This window comes from Salvelinus fontinalis, chromosome 7 (assembly GCF_029448725.1).
Source record: "Salvelinus fontinalis isolate EN_2023a chromosome 7, ASM2944872v1, whole genome shotgun sequence".
Lineage (NCBI taxonomy): Eukaryota > Metazoa > Chordata > Actinopteri > Salmoniformes > Salmonidae > Salvelinus > Salvelinus fontinalis.
The window spans coordinates 55011039-55028397 of NC_074671.1; the positions used below are offsets into that span (position 1 = coordinate 55011039).

Below are 17359 nucleotides of genomic sequence, written 5' to 3' on the forward strand. Positions count from 1 at the left end.
TCTCTGCATAGTGTATAGCTTATATAGACTTTCTAACAGCTAATTGGCAGTCAACAACCAGCTCCCTGCAACATTCAGGTAAGGGTCAAACATGGACGAGTCCTGGCCTGTCATATTCAATATTCAACATGTCTCTCACTGCGGTCACCCTCCTCTCACACAGCACACGTGGAATCAAAGATGGTGTACACAGTTCCACTGGATTTTTATTCATGCAAACAAACAATTTGCGGCATTTAGGGTTTTGGAATGCCACCGGTAAATCAGTTGGTGCTAGTGACTCATAGTCAGGTGTGAGTACGCTGGTGTTCCTTTAAATGTCCTGACACACTGAAACTCTTCCCACACTGGGAACAGTGATACGGCCTCTCTCCTGTGTGAATACGTTGGTGTACCTTTAAGTGTCCTGATCGATGGAAACTCTTCCCACACTGTGAACAGTGATATGGCCTCTCTCCTGTGTGAATACGCTGGTGTGTCTTTAAATGTCCTGACACACTGAAACTCTTCCCACACTGAGAGCAGTGATACGGCCTCTCTCCTGTGTGAATACGCTGGTGTGTCTTTAAATGTCCTGACACACTGAAACTCTTCCCACACTGTGAACAGTGATATGGCCTCTCTCCTGTGTGAATACGCTGGTGTGTCTTTAAATGTCCTGACACACTGAAACTCTTCCCACACTGGGAACAGTGATACGGCCTCTCTCCTGTGTGAATACGTTGGTGTACCTTTAAGTGTCCTGATCGATGGAAACTCTTCCCACACTGTGAACAGTGATATGGCCTCTCTCCTGTGTGAATACGCTGGTGTGTCTTTAAATGTCCTGACACACTGAAACTCTTCCCACACTGTGAACAGTGATATGGCCTCTCTCCTGTGTGAATACGCTGGTGTGTCTTTAAATGTCCTGACACACTGAAACTCTTCCCACACTGGGAACAGTGATACGGCCTCTCTCCTGTGTGAATACGTTGGTGTACCTTTAAGTGTCCTGATCGATGGAAACTCTTCCCACACTGTGAACAGTGATATGGCCTCTCTCCTGTGTGAATACGCTGGTGTGTCTTTAAATGTCCTGACACACTGAAACTCTTCCCACACTGGGAACAGTGATACGGCCTCTCTCCTGTGTGAATACGCTGGTGTACCTTTAAGTCTCCTGATCGATGGAAACTCTTCCCACACTGAGAGCAGTGGTGAGGTCTTGGCTTCCCTGTGTCTCTGTGTTTCTGGGCGAGGAGTGTGATTGGGGTGCGATCTGGAGTTGTTGAACACCGCTGAGAGCCACTGGGTGGTGCTAGTGTCTCTGATCTAATCCCTCCACTCCTCAGCAGCCTGACGTACTCTTCCCTGTGGCATCTCTTTATGTGCTTGTAGAGGTAGATCTGAGCTGTGAAGGAGAACGGACAACCAGAGCAGGAAAAGATCTGGGACGACTCATTCACACCTGAAAGGAAAGGAGAGAGAGAGGGAGGGGTGTTCAGAGAGGTCAAAGAGCATAGCAAGCTGGATAGAGAACTGAAGGGGTGTTCAGAGAGGTCAAAGAGCATAGCAAGCTGGATAGAGAACTGAAGGGGTGTTCAGAGAGGTCAAAGAGCATAGCAAGCTGGATAGAGAAATGAAGGGGTGTTCAGAGAGGTCAAAGAGAATAGCACGCTGGATAGAGAACTGAAGGGGTGTTCAGAGAGGTCAAAGAGCATAGCAAGCTGGATAGAGAACTGAAGGGGTGTTCAGAGAGGTCAAAGAGAATAGCAAGCTGGATAGAGAACTGAAGGGGTGTTCAGAGAGGTCAAAGAGCATAGCAAGCTGGATAGAGAACTGAAGGGGTGTTCAGAGAGGTCAAAGAGAATAGCAAGCTGGATAGAGAACTGAAGGGGTGTTCAGAGAGGTCAAAGAGCATAGCAAGCTGGATAGAGAACTGAAGGGGTGTTCAGAGAGGTCAAAGAGAATAGCAAGCTGGATAGAGAACTGAAGGGGTGTTCAGAGAGGTCGAAGAGAATAGCAAGCTGGATAGAGAACTGAAGGGGTGTTCAGAGAGGTCGAAGAGAATAGCAAGCTGGATAGAGAACTGAAGCAAATACTGAAAGAAAAAGAAAGACTAATGATATCATTATATTCCACTTGACTGGAATAGAGAGATGGAAAGAGAGGGGGATTGAACAGGTAGTTCTAGAGCAGTGGTAGTCACTACTATTCCTGGGGAGACACATTTGTCAAACGCACTCACTGGGTGAGCTACCATAACCTACCCAAATTGATTCATATTCATGCTATTTGAAATACTATTAACAAGGACCATGAAGCTATTTGATTCACAATGTTTGGACACTTGGGGGGACACTTGGGGGTATCATTATCTCAATAATAGCACAAAATATGTCAAATCAGATAATGCCACATTTCAGTCTGAAGGAAGCAGTGGTGGAAAGTACTTAAGTAAAAATACTTTAAAGTACTACTTAAGTAGTTTTTTGGGGTATCTGTACTTTACTTTACTACTTATATTGTTGACAACTTTTACTTTTACTTGACTACATTCCTAAAGAAAATAATGTGGGATGTTACCCCACTCTTCCACCAAGGCACCTGCAAGTTCCCAGACATTTCTGGGGGGAACGGCCCTAGCCCTCACCCTCCGATCCAACAGGTCCCAGGCGTGCTCAATGGGATTGAGATCCGGGCTCTTCGCTGGCCAAGGCAGAACACTGACATTCCTGTCTTGCAGGAAATCACGCACAGAACGAGCAGTATGGCTGGTGGCATTGTCATGCTGGAGGGTCATGTCAGGATGAGCCTGCAGGAAGGGTACCACATGAGGGAGGAGGATGTCTTCCCTGTAATGCACAGCTTTGAGATTGCCTGCAATGACAACAAGCTCAGTCCGATGATGCTGTGACACACCGCCCCAGACCATGACGGACCCTCCACCTCCAAATCGATCCCGCTCCAGAGTACAGGCCTCGGTGTAACGCTCATTCCTTTGACGATAAACGTGAATCCGACCATCACCCCTTTTGAGACAAAACCGTAACTCGTCAGTGAAGAGCACTTTTTGCCAGTCCTGTCTGGTCAGGCGACGGTGGGAAGGTGCTCATAGGCGACGTTGTTGCCGGTGATGTCTGGTGAGGACCTGCCTTACAACAGGCCTACACGGCCTCAGTCCAACCTCAGCCTATTGCGGACAGTCTGACCACTGATGGAGGGATTGTGTGTTCCTGGTGTAACTCGGGTAGTTGTTGTTGCCATCCTGTACCTGTCACGCAGGTGTGATGTTCGGATATACCGATCCTGTGCAGGTGTTGTTACACGTGGTCTGCCACTGCGAGGACGATCAGCTGTCCGTCCTGTCTCCCTGTAGCACTCTCTTAGGCATCTCACAGTACGGACATTGCAATTTATTGCCCTGGCCACATCTGCAGTCCTCCTGCCTCCTTGCAGCATGCCTAAGGTACGTTCACGCAGATAAGCAGGGACCCTGGGCATCTTTCTTTTGGTGTTTTTCAGAGTCAGTAGAAAGGCCTCTTTAGTGTCCTACGTTTTCATAACTGTGACCTTAATTGCCTACTGTCTGTAAGCTGTTAGTGTCTTAACGACCGTTCCACAGATGCATGTTCATTAATTGTTTATGGTTCATTGAACAAGCATGGGAAACAGTGTTAAAACCCTTTACAATGTAGATCTGTGAAGTTATTTGGATTTTTACAATTATCTTTGAAAGACAGGGTCCTGAATAAGGAACGTTTGTTTTTTTGCTGAGTTTAGTTACATTTTGAATGCTTAGCAGGACACGAAAATGGTCTAATTCACACACTTATCAAGAGAACATCCCTGGTCATCCCTAATGCCTCTGATTTGGCAGACTCACTGAACACAAATGCTTAGTTTGTAAATGATGTCTGAGTGTTGAAGTGTCCCCCTGGCTATCCGTAAAACAAGAAAATCATGCCGTCTGGTTTGCTTAATATAAGGAATTTTAAATGATGTATACTTGTACTTTTACATTTGATACTTAAGTACACTGCTCAAAAAAATAAAGGGAACACTTAAACAACACAATGTAACTCCAAGTCAATCACACTTCTGTGAAATCAAACTGTCCACTTAGGAAGCAACACTGATTGACAATACATTTCACATGCTGTTGTGCAAATGGAATAGACAAAAGGTGGAAATTATAGGCAATTAGCAAGACACCCCCAAAAAAGGAGTGATTCTGCAGGTGGTGACCACAGACCACTTCTCAGTTCCTATGCTTCCTGGCTGATGTTTTGGTCACTTTTGAATGCTAGCTGTGCTCTCACTCTAGTGGTAGCATGAGACGGAGTCTACAACCCACACAAGTGGCTCAGGTAGTGCAGTTCATCCAGGATGGCACATCAATGCGAGCTGTGGCAAAAAGGTTTGCTGTGTCTGTCAGCGTAGTGTCCAGAGCATGGAGGCGCTACCAGGAGACAGGCCAGTACATCAGGAGACGTGGAGGAGGCCGTAGGAGGGCAACAACCCAGCAGTAGGACCGCTACCTCCGCCTTTGTGCAAGGAGGTGCACTGCCAGAGCCCTGCAAAATGACCTCCAGCAGGCCACAAATGTGCATGTGTCAGCATATGGTCTCACAAGGGGTCTGAGAATCTCATCTCGGTACCTAATGGCAGTCAGGCTACCTCTGGCGAGCACATGGAGGGCTGTGCGGCCCCACAAAGAGATGCCACCCCACACCATGACTGACCCATCGCCAAACCAGTCATGCTGGAGGATGTTGCAGGCAGCAGAACGTTCTCCACGGCGTCTCCAGACTCTGTCACGTCTGTCACATGTGCTCATGTGCTCAGTGTGAACCTGCTTTCATCTGTGAAGAGCACAGGGCGCCAGTGGCGAATTTGCCAATCTTGGTGTTCTCTGGCAAATGCCAAACGTCCTGCACGGTGCTGGGCTGTAAGCACAACCCCCACCTGTGGACGTCGGGCCCTCATACCACCCTCATGGAGTCTGTTTCTGACCGTTTGAGCAGACACATGCACATTTGTGGCCTGCTGGAGGTCATTTTGCAGGGCTCTGGCAGTGCACCTCCTGGCACAAAGGCGGAGGTAGCGGTCCTGCTGCTGGGTTGTTGCCCTCCTACGGCCTCCTCCACGTCTCCTGATGTACTGGCCTGTCTCCTGGTAGCGCCTCCATGCTCTGGACACTACGCTGACAGACACAGCAAACCTTTTTGCCACAGCTCGCATTGATGTGCCATCCTGGATGAACTGCACTATCTGAGCCACTTGTGTGGGTTGTAGACTCCGTCTCATGCTACCACTAGAGTGAGAGCACCGCCAGCATTCAAAAGTGACCAAAACATCAGCCAGGAAGCATAAGAACTGAGAAGTTGTCTGTGGTCACCACCTGCAGAATCACTCCTTTTTTGGGGGTGTCTTGCTAATTGCCTATAATTTCCACCTTTTGTCTATTCCATTTGCACAACAGCATGTGCAATTTATTGTCAATCAGTGTTGCTTCCTAATTGGACAGTTTGATTTCACAGAAGTGTGATTGACTTGGAGTTACGTTGTGTTGTTTAAGTGTTCCCTTTATTTTTTTGAGCAGTGTATATTTTAGCGATTACATTTATTGTTGATACTTTAAGTATATTTTAAACCAAATACTTTTAGACTTTTACTCAAGTAGTATTTTACTGGGTGACTTTCACTTTCACACCATTTCCAACTAAGGTATCTTTGCTTTTACTCAAGTAGTATTTTACTGGGTGACTTTCACTTTCACACCATTTCCAACTAAGGTATCTTTGCTTTTACTCAAGTATAACAATTGGGTACTTTTTCCACCGCTGGAAGGAAATATGTTTTGGGGTGATTGAAAAGCATCACAAAGCTATTGGAGTTCAGGAAAACATTACATTTTGTGTCCAATCTGTGTGTATGGTCCTCCGTGGAGAACCCATTTATTTCCACTGGTCATTCTGTGCAGATACATTCACATCACTCCACCTTCTAACAAGGCCTGCACAGCCTGTGTGTACAATAGATGGAAACAGACGATACGTGTTCCTGACAATCTTAGCTTTCAGGCATGGGGTCATGGTCGCTAATAGCGGCAACCGCTAAAAATCAGGAGACACATTTGTAGGAAGAAAACTATTAGAACATGAGCTAGAAACCGCTGTTACCTCTGTTTGCCCCAGCCGCTATAGCGGATATAGAAGATTACTCACGTAACCACGGTTCTATGAAGTAAGCTGTGCATTCAGCTGACTGAGGGAAACACATTCATTCAGATTATTGCACAATGACTGCCTGTTCTAGAGGGACGAGGAAAGGGAATAAGGAGAGAGGAAGAGAGAGAGAAAGCCCAAAAGTACCTCTAGCTGTGCTTGTTTTGTCCCAGAGGAAGTCGAAGATGATGCCCAGGTCTCTGGCGTATTCCTCTCCGTACCACACCAACAGCTCCTCTCCAACAGCTATAGGCTTACAGCAGCGGTACAGAATCCCTCCTCTGTACTGGAAGGCCACCAGATTCTGCTCTTCTTCACTACGGGCACAGTTCACATACCTGACAGAGAGAGGAGGAGTGGTAAGAGAGGGGGAAGGTATTTGGAATTTTATTAAGATCCTCATTAACTGTTGCGAAAGCAGCAGCTACTCTTCCTGGGGTCCACACAGAACATGAAACATAATACAGAATTACATAATACAGAACAGTAATAGACAAGAACAAATCAAGGACAGAACTACATAAAACAAATTAAAGTGGCAGACTAATTAAATTAAATCAATTCAGGGAAACTCAATATCATCAAACAAGATAAAAACACAGAAGGATAGAAAGATGTAGAGACTGGGAGAGAATAAGATGGAGTGAGGGATGGATGGAGAGATAGAGAGAGATGGATGGAGAGATAGAGAGGGATGGATGGAGAGATAGAGAGGGATGGATGGAGAGAGAGGGATGGATGGATGGAGAGATAGAGAGGGATGGATGGAGAGATAGAGAGGGATGGATGGAGAGATAGAGAGAGGGATAGATGGAGAGGGATGGATGGAGAGATAGAGAGGGATGGATGGAGAGATAGAGAGGGATAGATGGAGAGGGATGGATGGAGAGATAGAGAGGGATGGATGGAGCGATAGAGAGAGTGATAGATGGAGAGAGGGATGGATGGAGAGATAGAGAGGGATGGATGGAGAGAGAGGGATGGATGGAGAGAGGGATGGATGGAGAGATAGAGAGGGAAGGATGGAGAGATAGAGAGGGATGGATGGAGAGATAGAGGGATGGATGGAGAGATAGAGAGGGGGATAGATGGGGCGAGGATAGATGGAGAGATAGAGAGAGGGATAGATGGAGAGATAGAGAGAGGGATAGATGGAGATATAGAGAGGGATGGATGGAGAGATATGGAGAGAAGGATGGACGGAGAGATGGATAGATGGAGAGAGGGATGGATGGAGAGAGATATGGAGAGAGGGATGGATGGAGAAATAGAGAGGGATAGATGAGAGAGGGATGGATGGAGAGATATAGAGGGATGGATGGAGAGAGAGAGAGGGATGGATGGAGAGAGGGATGGATGGAGAGATAGAGAGGGATGGATGGAGAGATAGAGGGATAGATGGAGAGAGATATGGAGAGAGGCATGGATGGAGAGATAGAGAGGGATAGATGAGAGAGGGATGGATGGAGATATATAGAGGGATGGATGGAGAGATAGAGAGGGATAGATGGAGAGAGATATGGAGAGAGGGATGGATGGAGAGATAGAGAGAGGGATGGATGGAAAGATATGGAGAGAGGGATGGATGGAGATATGGAGAGGGATGATGGAGAGATATAGAGGGATGGCTGGAGAGATAGAGATATGGAGAGAGGGATGGATGGAGAGACAGAGAGGGATGGATGGAGAGACAGAGAGGGATGGATAGAGAGACAGAGAGGGATGGATAGAGAGACAGAGAGGGATGGATAAAGAGAAAGAGAGGGATGGATAGAGAGGGATGGCTGGAGAGATAGAGATATGGAGAGAGATGGATGGAGAGACAGAGAGGGATGGATGGAGAGACAAAGAGGGATGGATAGAGAGACAGAGAGGGATGGATAGAGAGACAAAGAGGGATGGATAGAGAGACAGAGAGGGATGGATAGAGAGACAGAGAGGGATGGATAGAGAGACAGAGAGGGATGGATAGAGAGAAAGAGAGGGATGGATAGAGAGGGATGGCTGGCTGGAGAGATAGAGATATGGAGAGAGGGATGGATGGAGAGACAGAGAGGGATGGATGGAGAGACAGAGAGGGATGGATAGAGAGACAGAGAGGGATGGATGGAGAGACAAAGAGGGATGGATAGAGAGACAAAGAGGGATGGATAGAGAGGCAAAGAGGGATGGATGGAGAGACAGAGAGGGATGGATAGAGAGACAGAGAGGGATGGATGGAGAGACAGAGAGGGATGGATAGAGAGACAGAGAGGGATGGATGGAGAGACAAAGAGGGATGGATAGAGAGACAAAGAGGGATGGATAGAGAGACAGAGAGGGATGGATAGAGAGACAGAGAGGGATGGATGGAGAGACAAAGAGGGATGGATAGAGAGACAAAGAGGGATGGATAGAGAGACAAAGAGGGATGGATAGAGAGACAAAGAGGGATGGATAGAGAGACAGAGAGGGATGGATAGAGAGACAGAGAGGGATGGATGGAGAGACAGAGAGGGATGGATAGAGAGACAAAGAGGGATGGATAGAGAGGCAAAGAGGGATGGATGGAGAGACAGAGAGGGATGGATAGAGAGACAGAGAGGGATGGATGGAGAGACAGAGAGGGATGGATAGAGAGACAGAGAGGGATGGATGGAGAGACAGAGAGGGATGGATAGAGAGACAAAGAGGGATGGATAGAGAGACAAAGAGGGATGGATAGAGAGACAAAGAGGGATGGATAGAGAGACAGAGAGGGATGGATAGAGAGACAGAGAGGGATGGATAGAGAGACAGAGGGATGGATGGAGAGACAGAGAGGGATGGATAGAGAGACAAAGAGGGATGGATAGAGAGACAAAGAGGGATGGATAGAGAGACAGAGAGGGATGGATAGAGAGACAAAGAGGGATGGATAGAGAGACAAAGGGGATGGATGGAGAGACAGAGAGGGATGGATAGAGAGACAGAGAGGGATGGATGGAGAGACAGAGAGGGATGGATAGAGAGACAAAGAGGGATGGATAGAGAGACAAAGAGGGATGGATAGAGAGACAAAGAGGGATGGATAGAGAGACAAAGAGGGATGGATAGAGAGACAGAGATGGATGGATAGAGAGACAGAGAGGGATGGATAGAGAGACAAAGAGGGATGGATAGAGAGACAGAGAGGGATGGATAGAGAGACAGAGAGGGATGGATAGAGAGACAGAGAGGGATGGATAGAGAGAAAGAGAGGGATGGATAGAGAGGGATGGCTGGCTGGAGAGATAGAGATATGGAGAGAGGGATGGATGGAGAGACAGAGAGGGATGGATGGAGAGACAGAGAGGGATGGATAGAGAGACAAAGAGGGATGGATAGAGAGACAGAGAGGGATGGATAGAGAGACAAAGAGGGATGGATAGAGAGACAAAGAGGGATGGATGGAGAGACAGAGAGGGATGGATAGAGAGACAGAGAGGGATGGATGGAGAGACAGAGAGGGATGGATAGAGAGACAAAGAGGGATGGATAGAGAGGCAAAGAGGGATGGATGGAGAGACAGAGAGGGATGGATAGAGAGACAGAGAGGGGTGGATGGAGAGACAGAGAGGGATGGATAGAGAGACAGAGAGGGATGGATGGAGAGACAGAGAGGGATGGATAGAGAGACAAAGAGGGATGGATAGAGAGACAAAGAGGGATGGATAGAGAGACAAAGAGGGATGGATAGAGAGACAGAGAGGGATGGATAGAGAGACAGAGAGGGATGGATAGAGAGACAGAGAGGGATGGATGGAGAGACAGAGAGGGATGGATAGAGAGACAAAGAGGGATGGATAGAGAGACAAAGAGGGATGGATAGAGAGACAGAGAGGGATGGATAGAGAGACAAAGAGGGATGGATAGAGAGACAAAGGGGGATGGATGGAGAGACAGAGAGGGATGGATAGAGAGACAGAGAGGGATGGATGGAGAGACAGAGAGGGATGGATAGAGAGACAAAGAGGGATGGATAGAGAGACAAAGAGGGATGGATAGAGAGACAAAGAGGGATGGATAGAGAGACAAAGAGGGATGGATAGAGAGACAGAGATGGATGGATAGAGAGACAAAGAGGGATGGATAGAGAGACAAAGAGGGATGGATAGAGAGAAAAAGAGGAATGGATAGAGAGACAAAGAGGGATGGATAGAGAGACAAAGAGGGATGGATAGAGAGACAAAGAGGGATGGATAGAGAGACAAAGAGGGATGGATAGAGAGACAAAGAGGAATGGATAGAGAGACAAAGAGGGATGGATAGAGAGACAAAGAGGGATGGATAGAGAGACAGAGAGGGATGGATAGAGAAACAGAGAGGGATGGATAGAGAGACAAAGAGGGATGGATAGAGAAACAGAGAGGGATGGATAGAGAGACAAAGAGGGATGGATAGAGAGACAAAGAGGGATGGATAGAGAGACAAAGAGGGATGGATAGAGAGACAAAGAGGAATGGATAGAGAGACAAAGAGGGATGGATAGAGAGACAAAGAGGGATGGATAGAGAGACAAAGAGGGATGGATAGAGAGACAAAGAGGGATGGATAGAGAGACAGAGAGGGATGGATAGAGAGACAAAGAGGAATGGATAGAGAGACAAAGAGGGATGGATAGAGAGACAAAGAGGGATGGATAGAGAGACAAAGAGGGATGGATAGAGAGATAAAGAGGGATGGATAGAGAGACAAAGAGGGATGGATAGAGAGACAGAGAGGGATGGATAGAGAGACAAAGAGGGATGGATAGAGAGACAGAGAGGGATGGATAGAGAAACAGAGAGGGATGGATAGAGAGATAAAGAGGGATGGATAGAGAGACAAAGAGGGATGGATAGAGAGACAGAGAGGGATGGATAGAGAAACAGAGAGGGATGGATAGAGAGACAAAGAGGGATGGATAGAGAGACAAAGAGGGATGGATAGAGAGACAAAGAGGGATGGATAGAGAGACAAAGAGGGATGGATAGAGAGACAGAGAGGGATGGATAGAGAGACAAAGAGGAATGGATAGAGAGACAAAGAGGGATGGATAGAGAGACAAAGAGGGATGGATAGAGAGACAAAGAGGGATGGATAGAGAGATAAAGAGGGATGGATAGAGAGACAAAGAGGGATGGATAGAGAGACAGAGAGGGATGGATAGAGAGACAAAGAGGGATGGATAGAGAGACAGAGAGGGATGGATAGAGAAACAGAGAGGGATGGATAGAGAGATAAAGAGGGATGGATAGAGAGACAAAGAGGGATGGATAGAGAGACAGAGAGGGATGGATAGAGAAACAGAGAGGGATGGATAGAGAGATAAAGAGGGATGGATAGAGAAACAGAGAGGGATGGATAGAGAGACAAAGAGGGATGGATAGAGAGACAAAGAGGGATGGATAGAGAGACAAAGAGGGATGGATAGAGAGACAAAGAGGGATGGATAGAGAGACAAAGAGGGATGGATAGAGAAACAGAGAGGGATGGATAGAGAGACAAAGAGGGATGGATAGAGAGACAAAGAGGGATGGATAGAGAGACAAAGAGGGATGGATAGAGAGACAAAGAGGGATGGATAGAGAGACAAAGAGGGATGGATAGAGAGACAAAGAGGGATGGATAGAGAGACAAAGAGGGATGGATAGAGAAACAGAGAGGGATGGATAGAGAGACAAAGAGGGATGGATAGAGAAAGAGAGGAGGGATGGATAGAGAGACAAAGAGGGATGGATAGAGAGACAAAGAGGGATGGATAGAGAGACAAAGAGGGATGGATAGAGAGACAAAGAGGGATGGATAGAGAGACAAAGAGGGATGGATAGAGAGACAAAGAGGGATGGATGGAGAGACAGAGAGGGATGGATAGAGAGACAGAGAGGGATGGATAGAGAAACAGAGAGGGATGGATAGAGAGACAGAGAGGGATGGATAGAGACAGAGAGGGATGGATAGAGAGACAGAGAGGGATGGATAGAGAGACAAAGAGGGATGGATAGAGAGACAAAGAGGGATGGATAGAGAGACAAATAGGGATGGATAGAGAGACAAAGAGGGATGGATAGAGAGACAAAGAGGGATGGATAGAGAGACAGAGATGGATGGATAGAGAGACAGAGAGGGATGGATAGAGAGACAGAGAGGGATGGATAGAGAGACAGAGAGGGATGGATAGAGAGACAGAGAGGGATGGATAGAGAGACAGAGAGGGATGGATAGAGAGAAAGAGAGGGATGGATAGAGAGACAGAGAGGGATGGATAGAGAGAAAGAGAGGGATGGATAGAGAGGGATGGCTGGCTGGAGAGATAGAGATATGGAGAGAGGGATGGATGGAGAGACAGAGAGGGATGGATGGAGAGACAGAGAGGGATGGATAGAGAGACAAAGAGGGATGGATAGAGAGACAGAGAGGGATGGATAGAGAGACAAAGAGGGATGGATAGAGAGACAAAGAGGGATGGATGGAGAGACAGAGAGGGATGGATAGAGAGACAGAGAGGGATGGATGGAGAGACAGAGAGGGATGGATAGAGAGACAAAGAGGGATGGATAGAGAGGCAAAGAGGGATGGATGGAGAGACAGAGAGGGATGGATAGAGAGACAGAGAGGGATGGATGGAGAGACAGAGAGGGATGGATAGAGAGACAGAGAGGGATGGATGGAGAGACAGAGAGGGATGGATAGAGAGACAAAGAGGGATGGATAGAGAGACAAAGAGGGATGGATAGAGAGACAAAGAGGGATGGATAGAGAGACAGAGAGGGATGGATAGAGAGACAGAGATGGATGGATAGAGAGACAAAGAGGGATGGATAGAGAGACAAAGAGGGATGGATAGAGAGACAAAGAGGAATGGATAGAGAGACAAAGAGGGATGGATAGAGAGACAAAGAGGGATGGATAGAGAGACAAAGAGGGATGGATAGAGAGACAAAGAGGGATGGATAGAGAGACAAAGAGGAATGGATAGAGAGACAAAGAGGGATGGATAGAGAGACAAAGAGGGATGGATAGAGAGACAGAGAGGGATGGATAGAGAGACAGAGAGGGATGGATAGAGAGACAAAGAGGGATGGATAGAGAGACAGAGAGGGATGGATAGAGAGATAAAGAGGGATGGATAGAGAGACAAAGAGGGATGGATAGAGAGACAGAGAGGGATGGATAGAGAAACAGAGAGGGATGGATAGAGAGACAAAGAGGGATGGATAGAGAGACAAAGAGGGATGGATAGAGAGACAAAGAGGGATGGATAGAGAGACAAAGAGGGATGGATAGAGAGACAGAGAGGGATGGATAGAGAGACAAAGAGGAATGGATAGAGAGACAAAGAGGGATGGATAGAGAGACAAAGAGGGATGGATAGAGAGACAAAGAGGGATGGATAGAGAGATAAAGAGGGATGGATAGAGAGACAAAGAGGGATGGATAGAGAGACAGAGAGGGATGGATAGAGAGACAAAGAGGGATGGATAGAGAGACAGAGAGGGATGGATAGAGAAACAGAGAGGGATGGATAGAGAGATAAAGAGGGATGGATAGAGAGACAAAGAGGGATGGATAGAGAGACAAAGAGGGATGGATAGAGAGACAAAGAGGGATGGATAGAGAGACAAAGAGGGATGGATAGAGAGACAAAGAGGGATGGATAGAGAGACAAAGAGGGATGGATAGAGAGACAAAGAGGGATGGATAGAGAGACAAAGAGGGATGGATAGAGAGACAAAGAGGGATGGATAGAGAGACAAAGAGGGATGGATAGAGAGACAAAGAGGGATGGATAGAGAGACAAAGAGGGATGGATAGAGAGACAAAGAGGGATGGATAGAGAGACAAAGAGGGATGGATAGAGAGACAGAGAGGGATGGATAGAGAGACAAAGAGGGATGGATAGAGAGACAAAGAGGGATGGATAGAGAGACAAAGAGGGATGGATAGAGAGACAAAGAGGGATGGATAGAGAGATAAAGAGGGATGGATAGAGAGACAAAGAGGGATGGATAGAGAGACAGAGAGGGATGGATAGAGAGACAAAGAGGGATGGATAGAGAGACAGAGAGGGATGGATAGAGAAACAGAGAGGGATGGATAGAGAGATAAAGAGGGATGGATAGAGAGACAAAGAGGGATGGATAGAGAGACAAAGAGGGATGGATAGAGAGACAAAGAGGGATGGATAGAGAGACAAAGAGGGATGGATAGAGAGACAAAGAGGGATGGATAGAGAGACAAAGAGGGATGGATAGAGAGACAAAGAGGGATGGATAGAGAGACAAAGAGGGATGGATAGAGAGACAAAGAGGGATGGATAGAGAGACAAAGAGGGATGGATAGAGAGACAAAGAGGGATGGATAGAGAGACAAAGAGGGATGGATAGAGAGACAAAGAGGGATGGATAGAGAGACAAAGAGGGATGGATAGAGAGACAGAGAGGGATGGATAGAGAGACAAAGAGGAATGGATAGAGAGACAAAGAGGGATGGATAGAGAGACAAAGAGGGATGGATAGAGAGACAAAGAGGGATGGATAGAGAGATAAAGAGGGATGGATAGAGAGACAAAGAGGGATGGATAGAGAGACAGAGAGGGATGGATAGAGAGACAAAGAGGGATGGATAGAGAGACAGAGAGGGATGGATAGAGAAACAGAGAGGGATGGATAGAGAGATAAAGAGGGATGGATAGAGAGACAAAGAGGGATGGATAGAGAGACAGAGAGGGATGGATAGAGAAACAGAGAGGGATGGATAGAGAGATAAAGAGGGATGGATAGAGAAACAGAGAGGGATGGATAGAGAGACAAAGAGGGATGGATAGAGAGACAAAGAGGGATGGATAGAGAGACAAAGAGGGATGGATAGAGAGACAAAGAGGGATGGATAGAGAGACAAAGAGGGATGGATAGAGAGACAGAGAGGGATGGATAGAGAGATAAAGAGGGATGGATAGAGAGACAAAGAGGGATGGATAGAGAGACAAAGAGGGATGGATAGAGAAACAGAGAGGGATGGATAGAGAGACAAAGAGGGATGGATAGAGAGACAAAGAGGGATGGATAGAGAGACAAAGAGGGATGGATAGAGAGACAAAGAGGGATGGATAGAGAGACAAAGAGGGATGGATAGAGAGACAAAGAGGGATGGATAGAGAGACAAAGAGGGATGGATAGAGAGACAAAGAGGGATGGATAGAGAGACAAAGAGGGATGGATAGAGAGACAAAGAGGGATGGATAGAGAGACAAAGAGGGATGGATAGAGAGACAAAGAGGGATGGATAGAGAGACAGAGAGGGATGGATAGAGAGACAAAGAGGAATGGATAGAGAGACAAAGAGGGATGGATAGAGAGACAAAGAGGGATGGATAGAGAGACAAAGAGGGATGGATAGAGAGATAAAGAGGGATGGATAGAGAGACAAAGAGGGATGGATAGAGAGACAGAGAGGGATGGATAGAGAGACAAAGAGGGATGGATAGAGAGACAGAGAGGGATGGATAGAGAAACAGAGAGGGATGGATAGAGAGATAAAGAGGGATGGATAGAGAGACAAAGAGGGATGGATAGAGAGACAGAGAGGGATGGATAGAGAAACAGAGAGGGATGGATAGAGAGATAAAGAGGGATGGATAGAGAAACAGAGAGGGATGGATAGAGAGACAAAGAGGGATGGATAGAGAGACAAAGAGGGATGGATAGAGAGACAAAGAGGGATGGATAGAGAGACAAAGAGGGATGGATAGAGAGACAAAGAGGGATGGATAGAGAGACAGAGAGGGATGGATAGAGAGATAAAGAGGGATGGATAGAGAGACAAAGAGGGATGGATAGAGAGACAAAGAGGGATGGATAGAGAAACAGAGAGGGATGGATAGAGAGACAAAGAGGGATGGATAGAGAGACAAAGAGGGATGGATAGAGAGACAAAGAGGGATGGATAGAGAGACAAAGAGGGATGGATAGAGAAACAGAGAGGGATGGATAGAGAGACAAAGAGGGATGGATAGAGAGACAAAGAGGGATGGATAGAGAGACAAAGAGGGATGGATAGAGAGACAAAGAGGGATGGATAGAGAGACAAAGAGGGATGGATAGAGAGACAAAGAGGGATGGATAGAGAGACAAAGAGGGATGGATAGAGAAACAGAGAGGGATGGATAGAGAGACAAAGAGGGATGGATAGAGAAAGAGAGGAGGGATGGATAGAGAGACAAAGAGGGATGGATAGAGAGACAAAGAGGGATGGATAGAGAGACAAATAGGGATGGATAGAGAGACAAAGAGGGATGGATAGAGAGACAAAGAGGGATGGATAGAGAGACAAAGAGGGATGGATAGAGAAACAGAGAGGGATGGATAGAGAGACAAAGAGGGATGGATAGAGAGACAAAGAGGGATGGATGGAGAGACAGAGAGGGATGGATAGAGAGACAGAGAGGGATGGATGGAGAGACAGAGAGGGATGGATAGAGAGACAAAGAGGGATGGATAGAGAGACAAAGAGGGATGGATAGAGAGACAAAGAGGGATGGATAGAGAGACAAAGAGGGATGGATAGAGAGACAGAGATGGATGGATAGAGAGACAAAGAGGGATGGATAGAGAGACAAAGAGGGATGGATAGAGAGACAAAGAGGAATGGATAGAGAGACAAAGAGGGATGGATAGAGAGACAAAGAGGGATGGATAGAGAGACAAAGAGGGATGGATAGAGAGACAAAGAGGGATGGATAGAGAGACAAAGAGGAATGGATAGAGAGACAAAGAGGGATGGATAGAGAGACAAAGAGGGATGGATAGAGAGACAGAGAGGGATGGATAGAGAAACAGAGAGGGATGGATAGAGAGACAAAGAGGGATGGATAGAGAAACAGAGAGGGATGGATAGAGAGACAAAGAGGGATGGATAGAGAGACAAAGAGGGATGGATAGAGAGACAAAGAGGGATGGATAGAGAGACAAAGAGGGATGGATAGAGAGACAGAGAGGGATGGATAGAGAGACAAAGAGGAATGGATAGAGAGACAAAGAGGGATGGATAGAGAGACAAAGAGGGATGGATAGAGAGACAAAGAGGGATGGATAGAGAGATAAAGAGGGATGGATAGAGAGACAAAGAGGGATGGATAGAGAGACAGAGAGGGATGGATAGAGAGACAA

General features: G+C 46.8%; 1 protein-coding gene across 1 annotated transcript in view; it reads right to left on the reverse strand.

Moving 5' to 3' along the window:
- Positions 1 to 237: 237 nt before the first annotated feature.
- Positions 238 to 17359, reverse strand: part of LOC129860089 (histone-lysine N-methyltransferase PRDM9-like) — a 28500-nt gene continuing 11378 nt past the window's right edge. The window contains exons 8-9 of the mRNA XM_055930417.1: positions 6360 to 6550; positions 238 to 1450 (exon numbers count right to left, since the gene is read on the reverse strand). Coding sequence (XP_055786392.1) covers positions 288 to 1450; positions 6360 to 6550 — 1354 coding nt within the window. The 3' untranslated portion in view covers positions 238 to 287. The remainder of the gene's footprint in view (positions 1451 to 6359; positions 6551 to 17359) is intronic.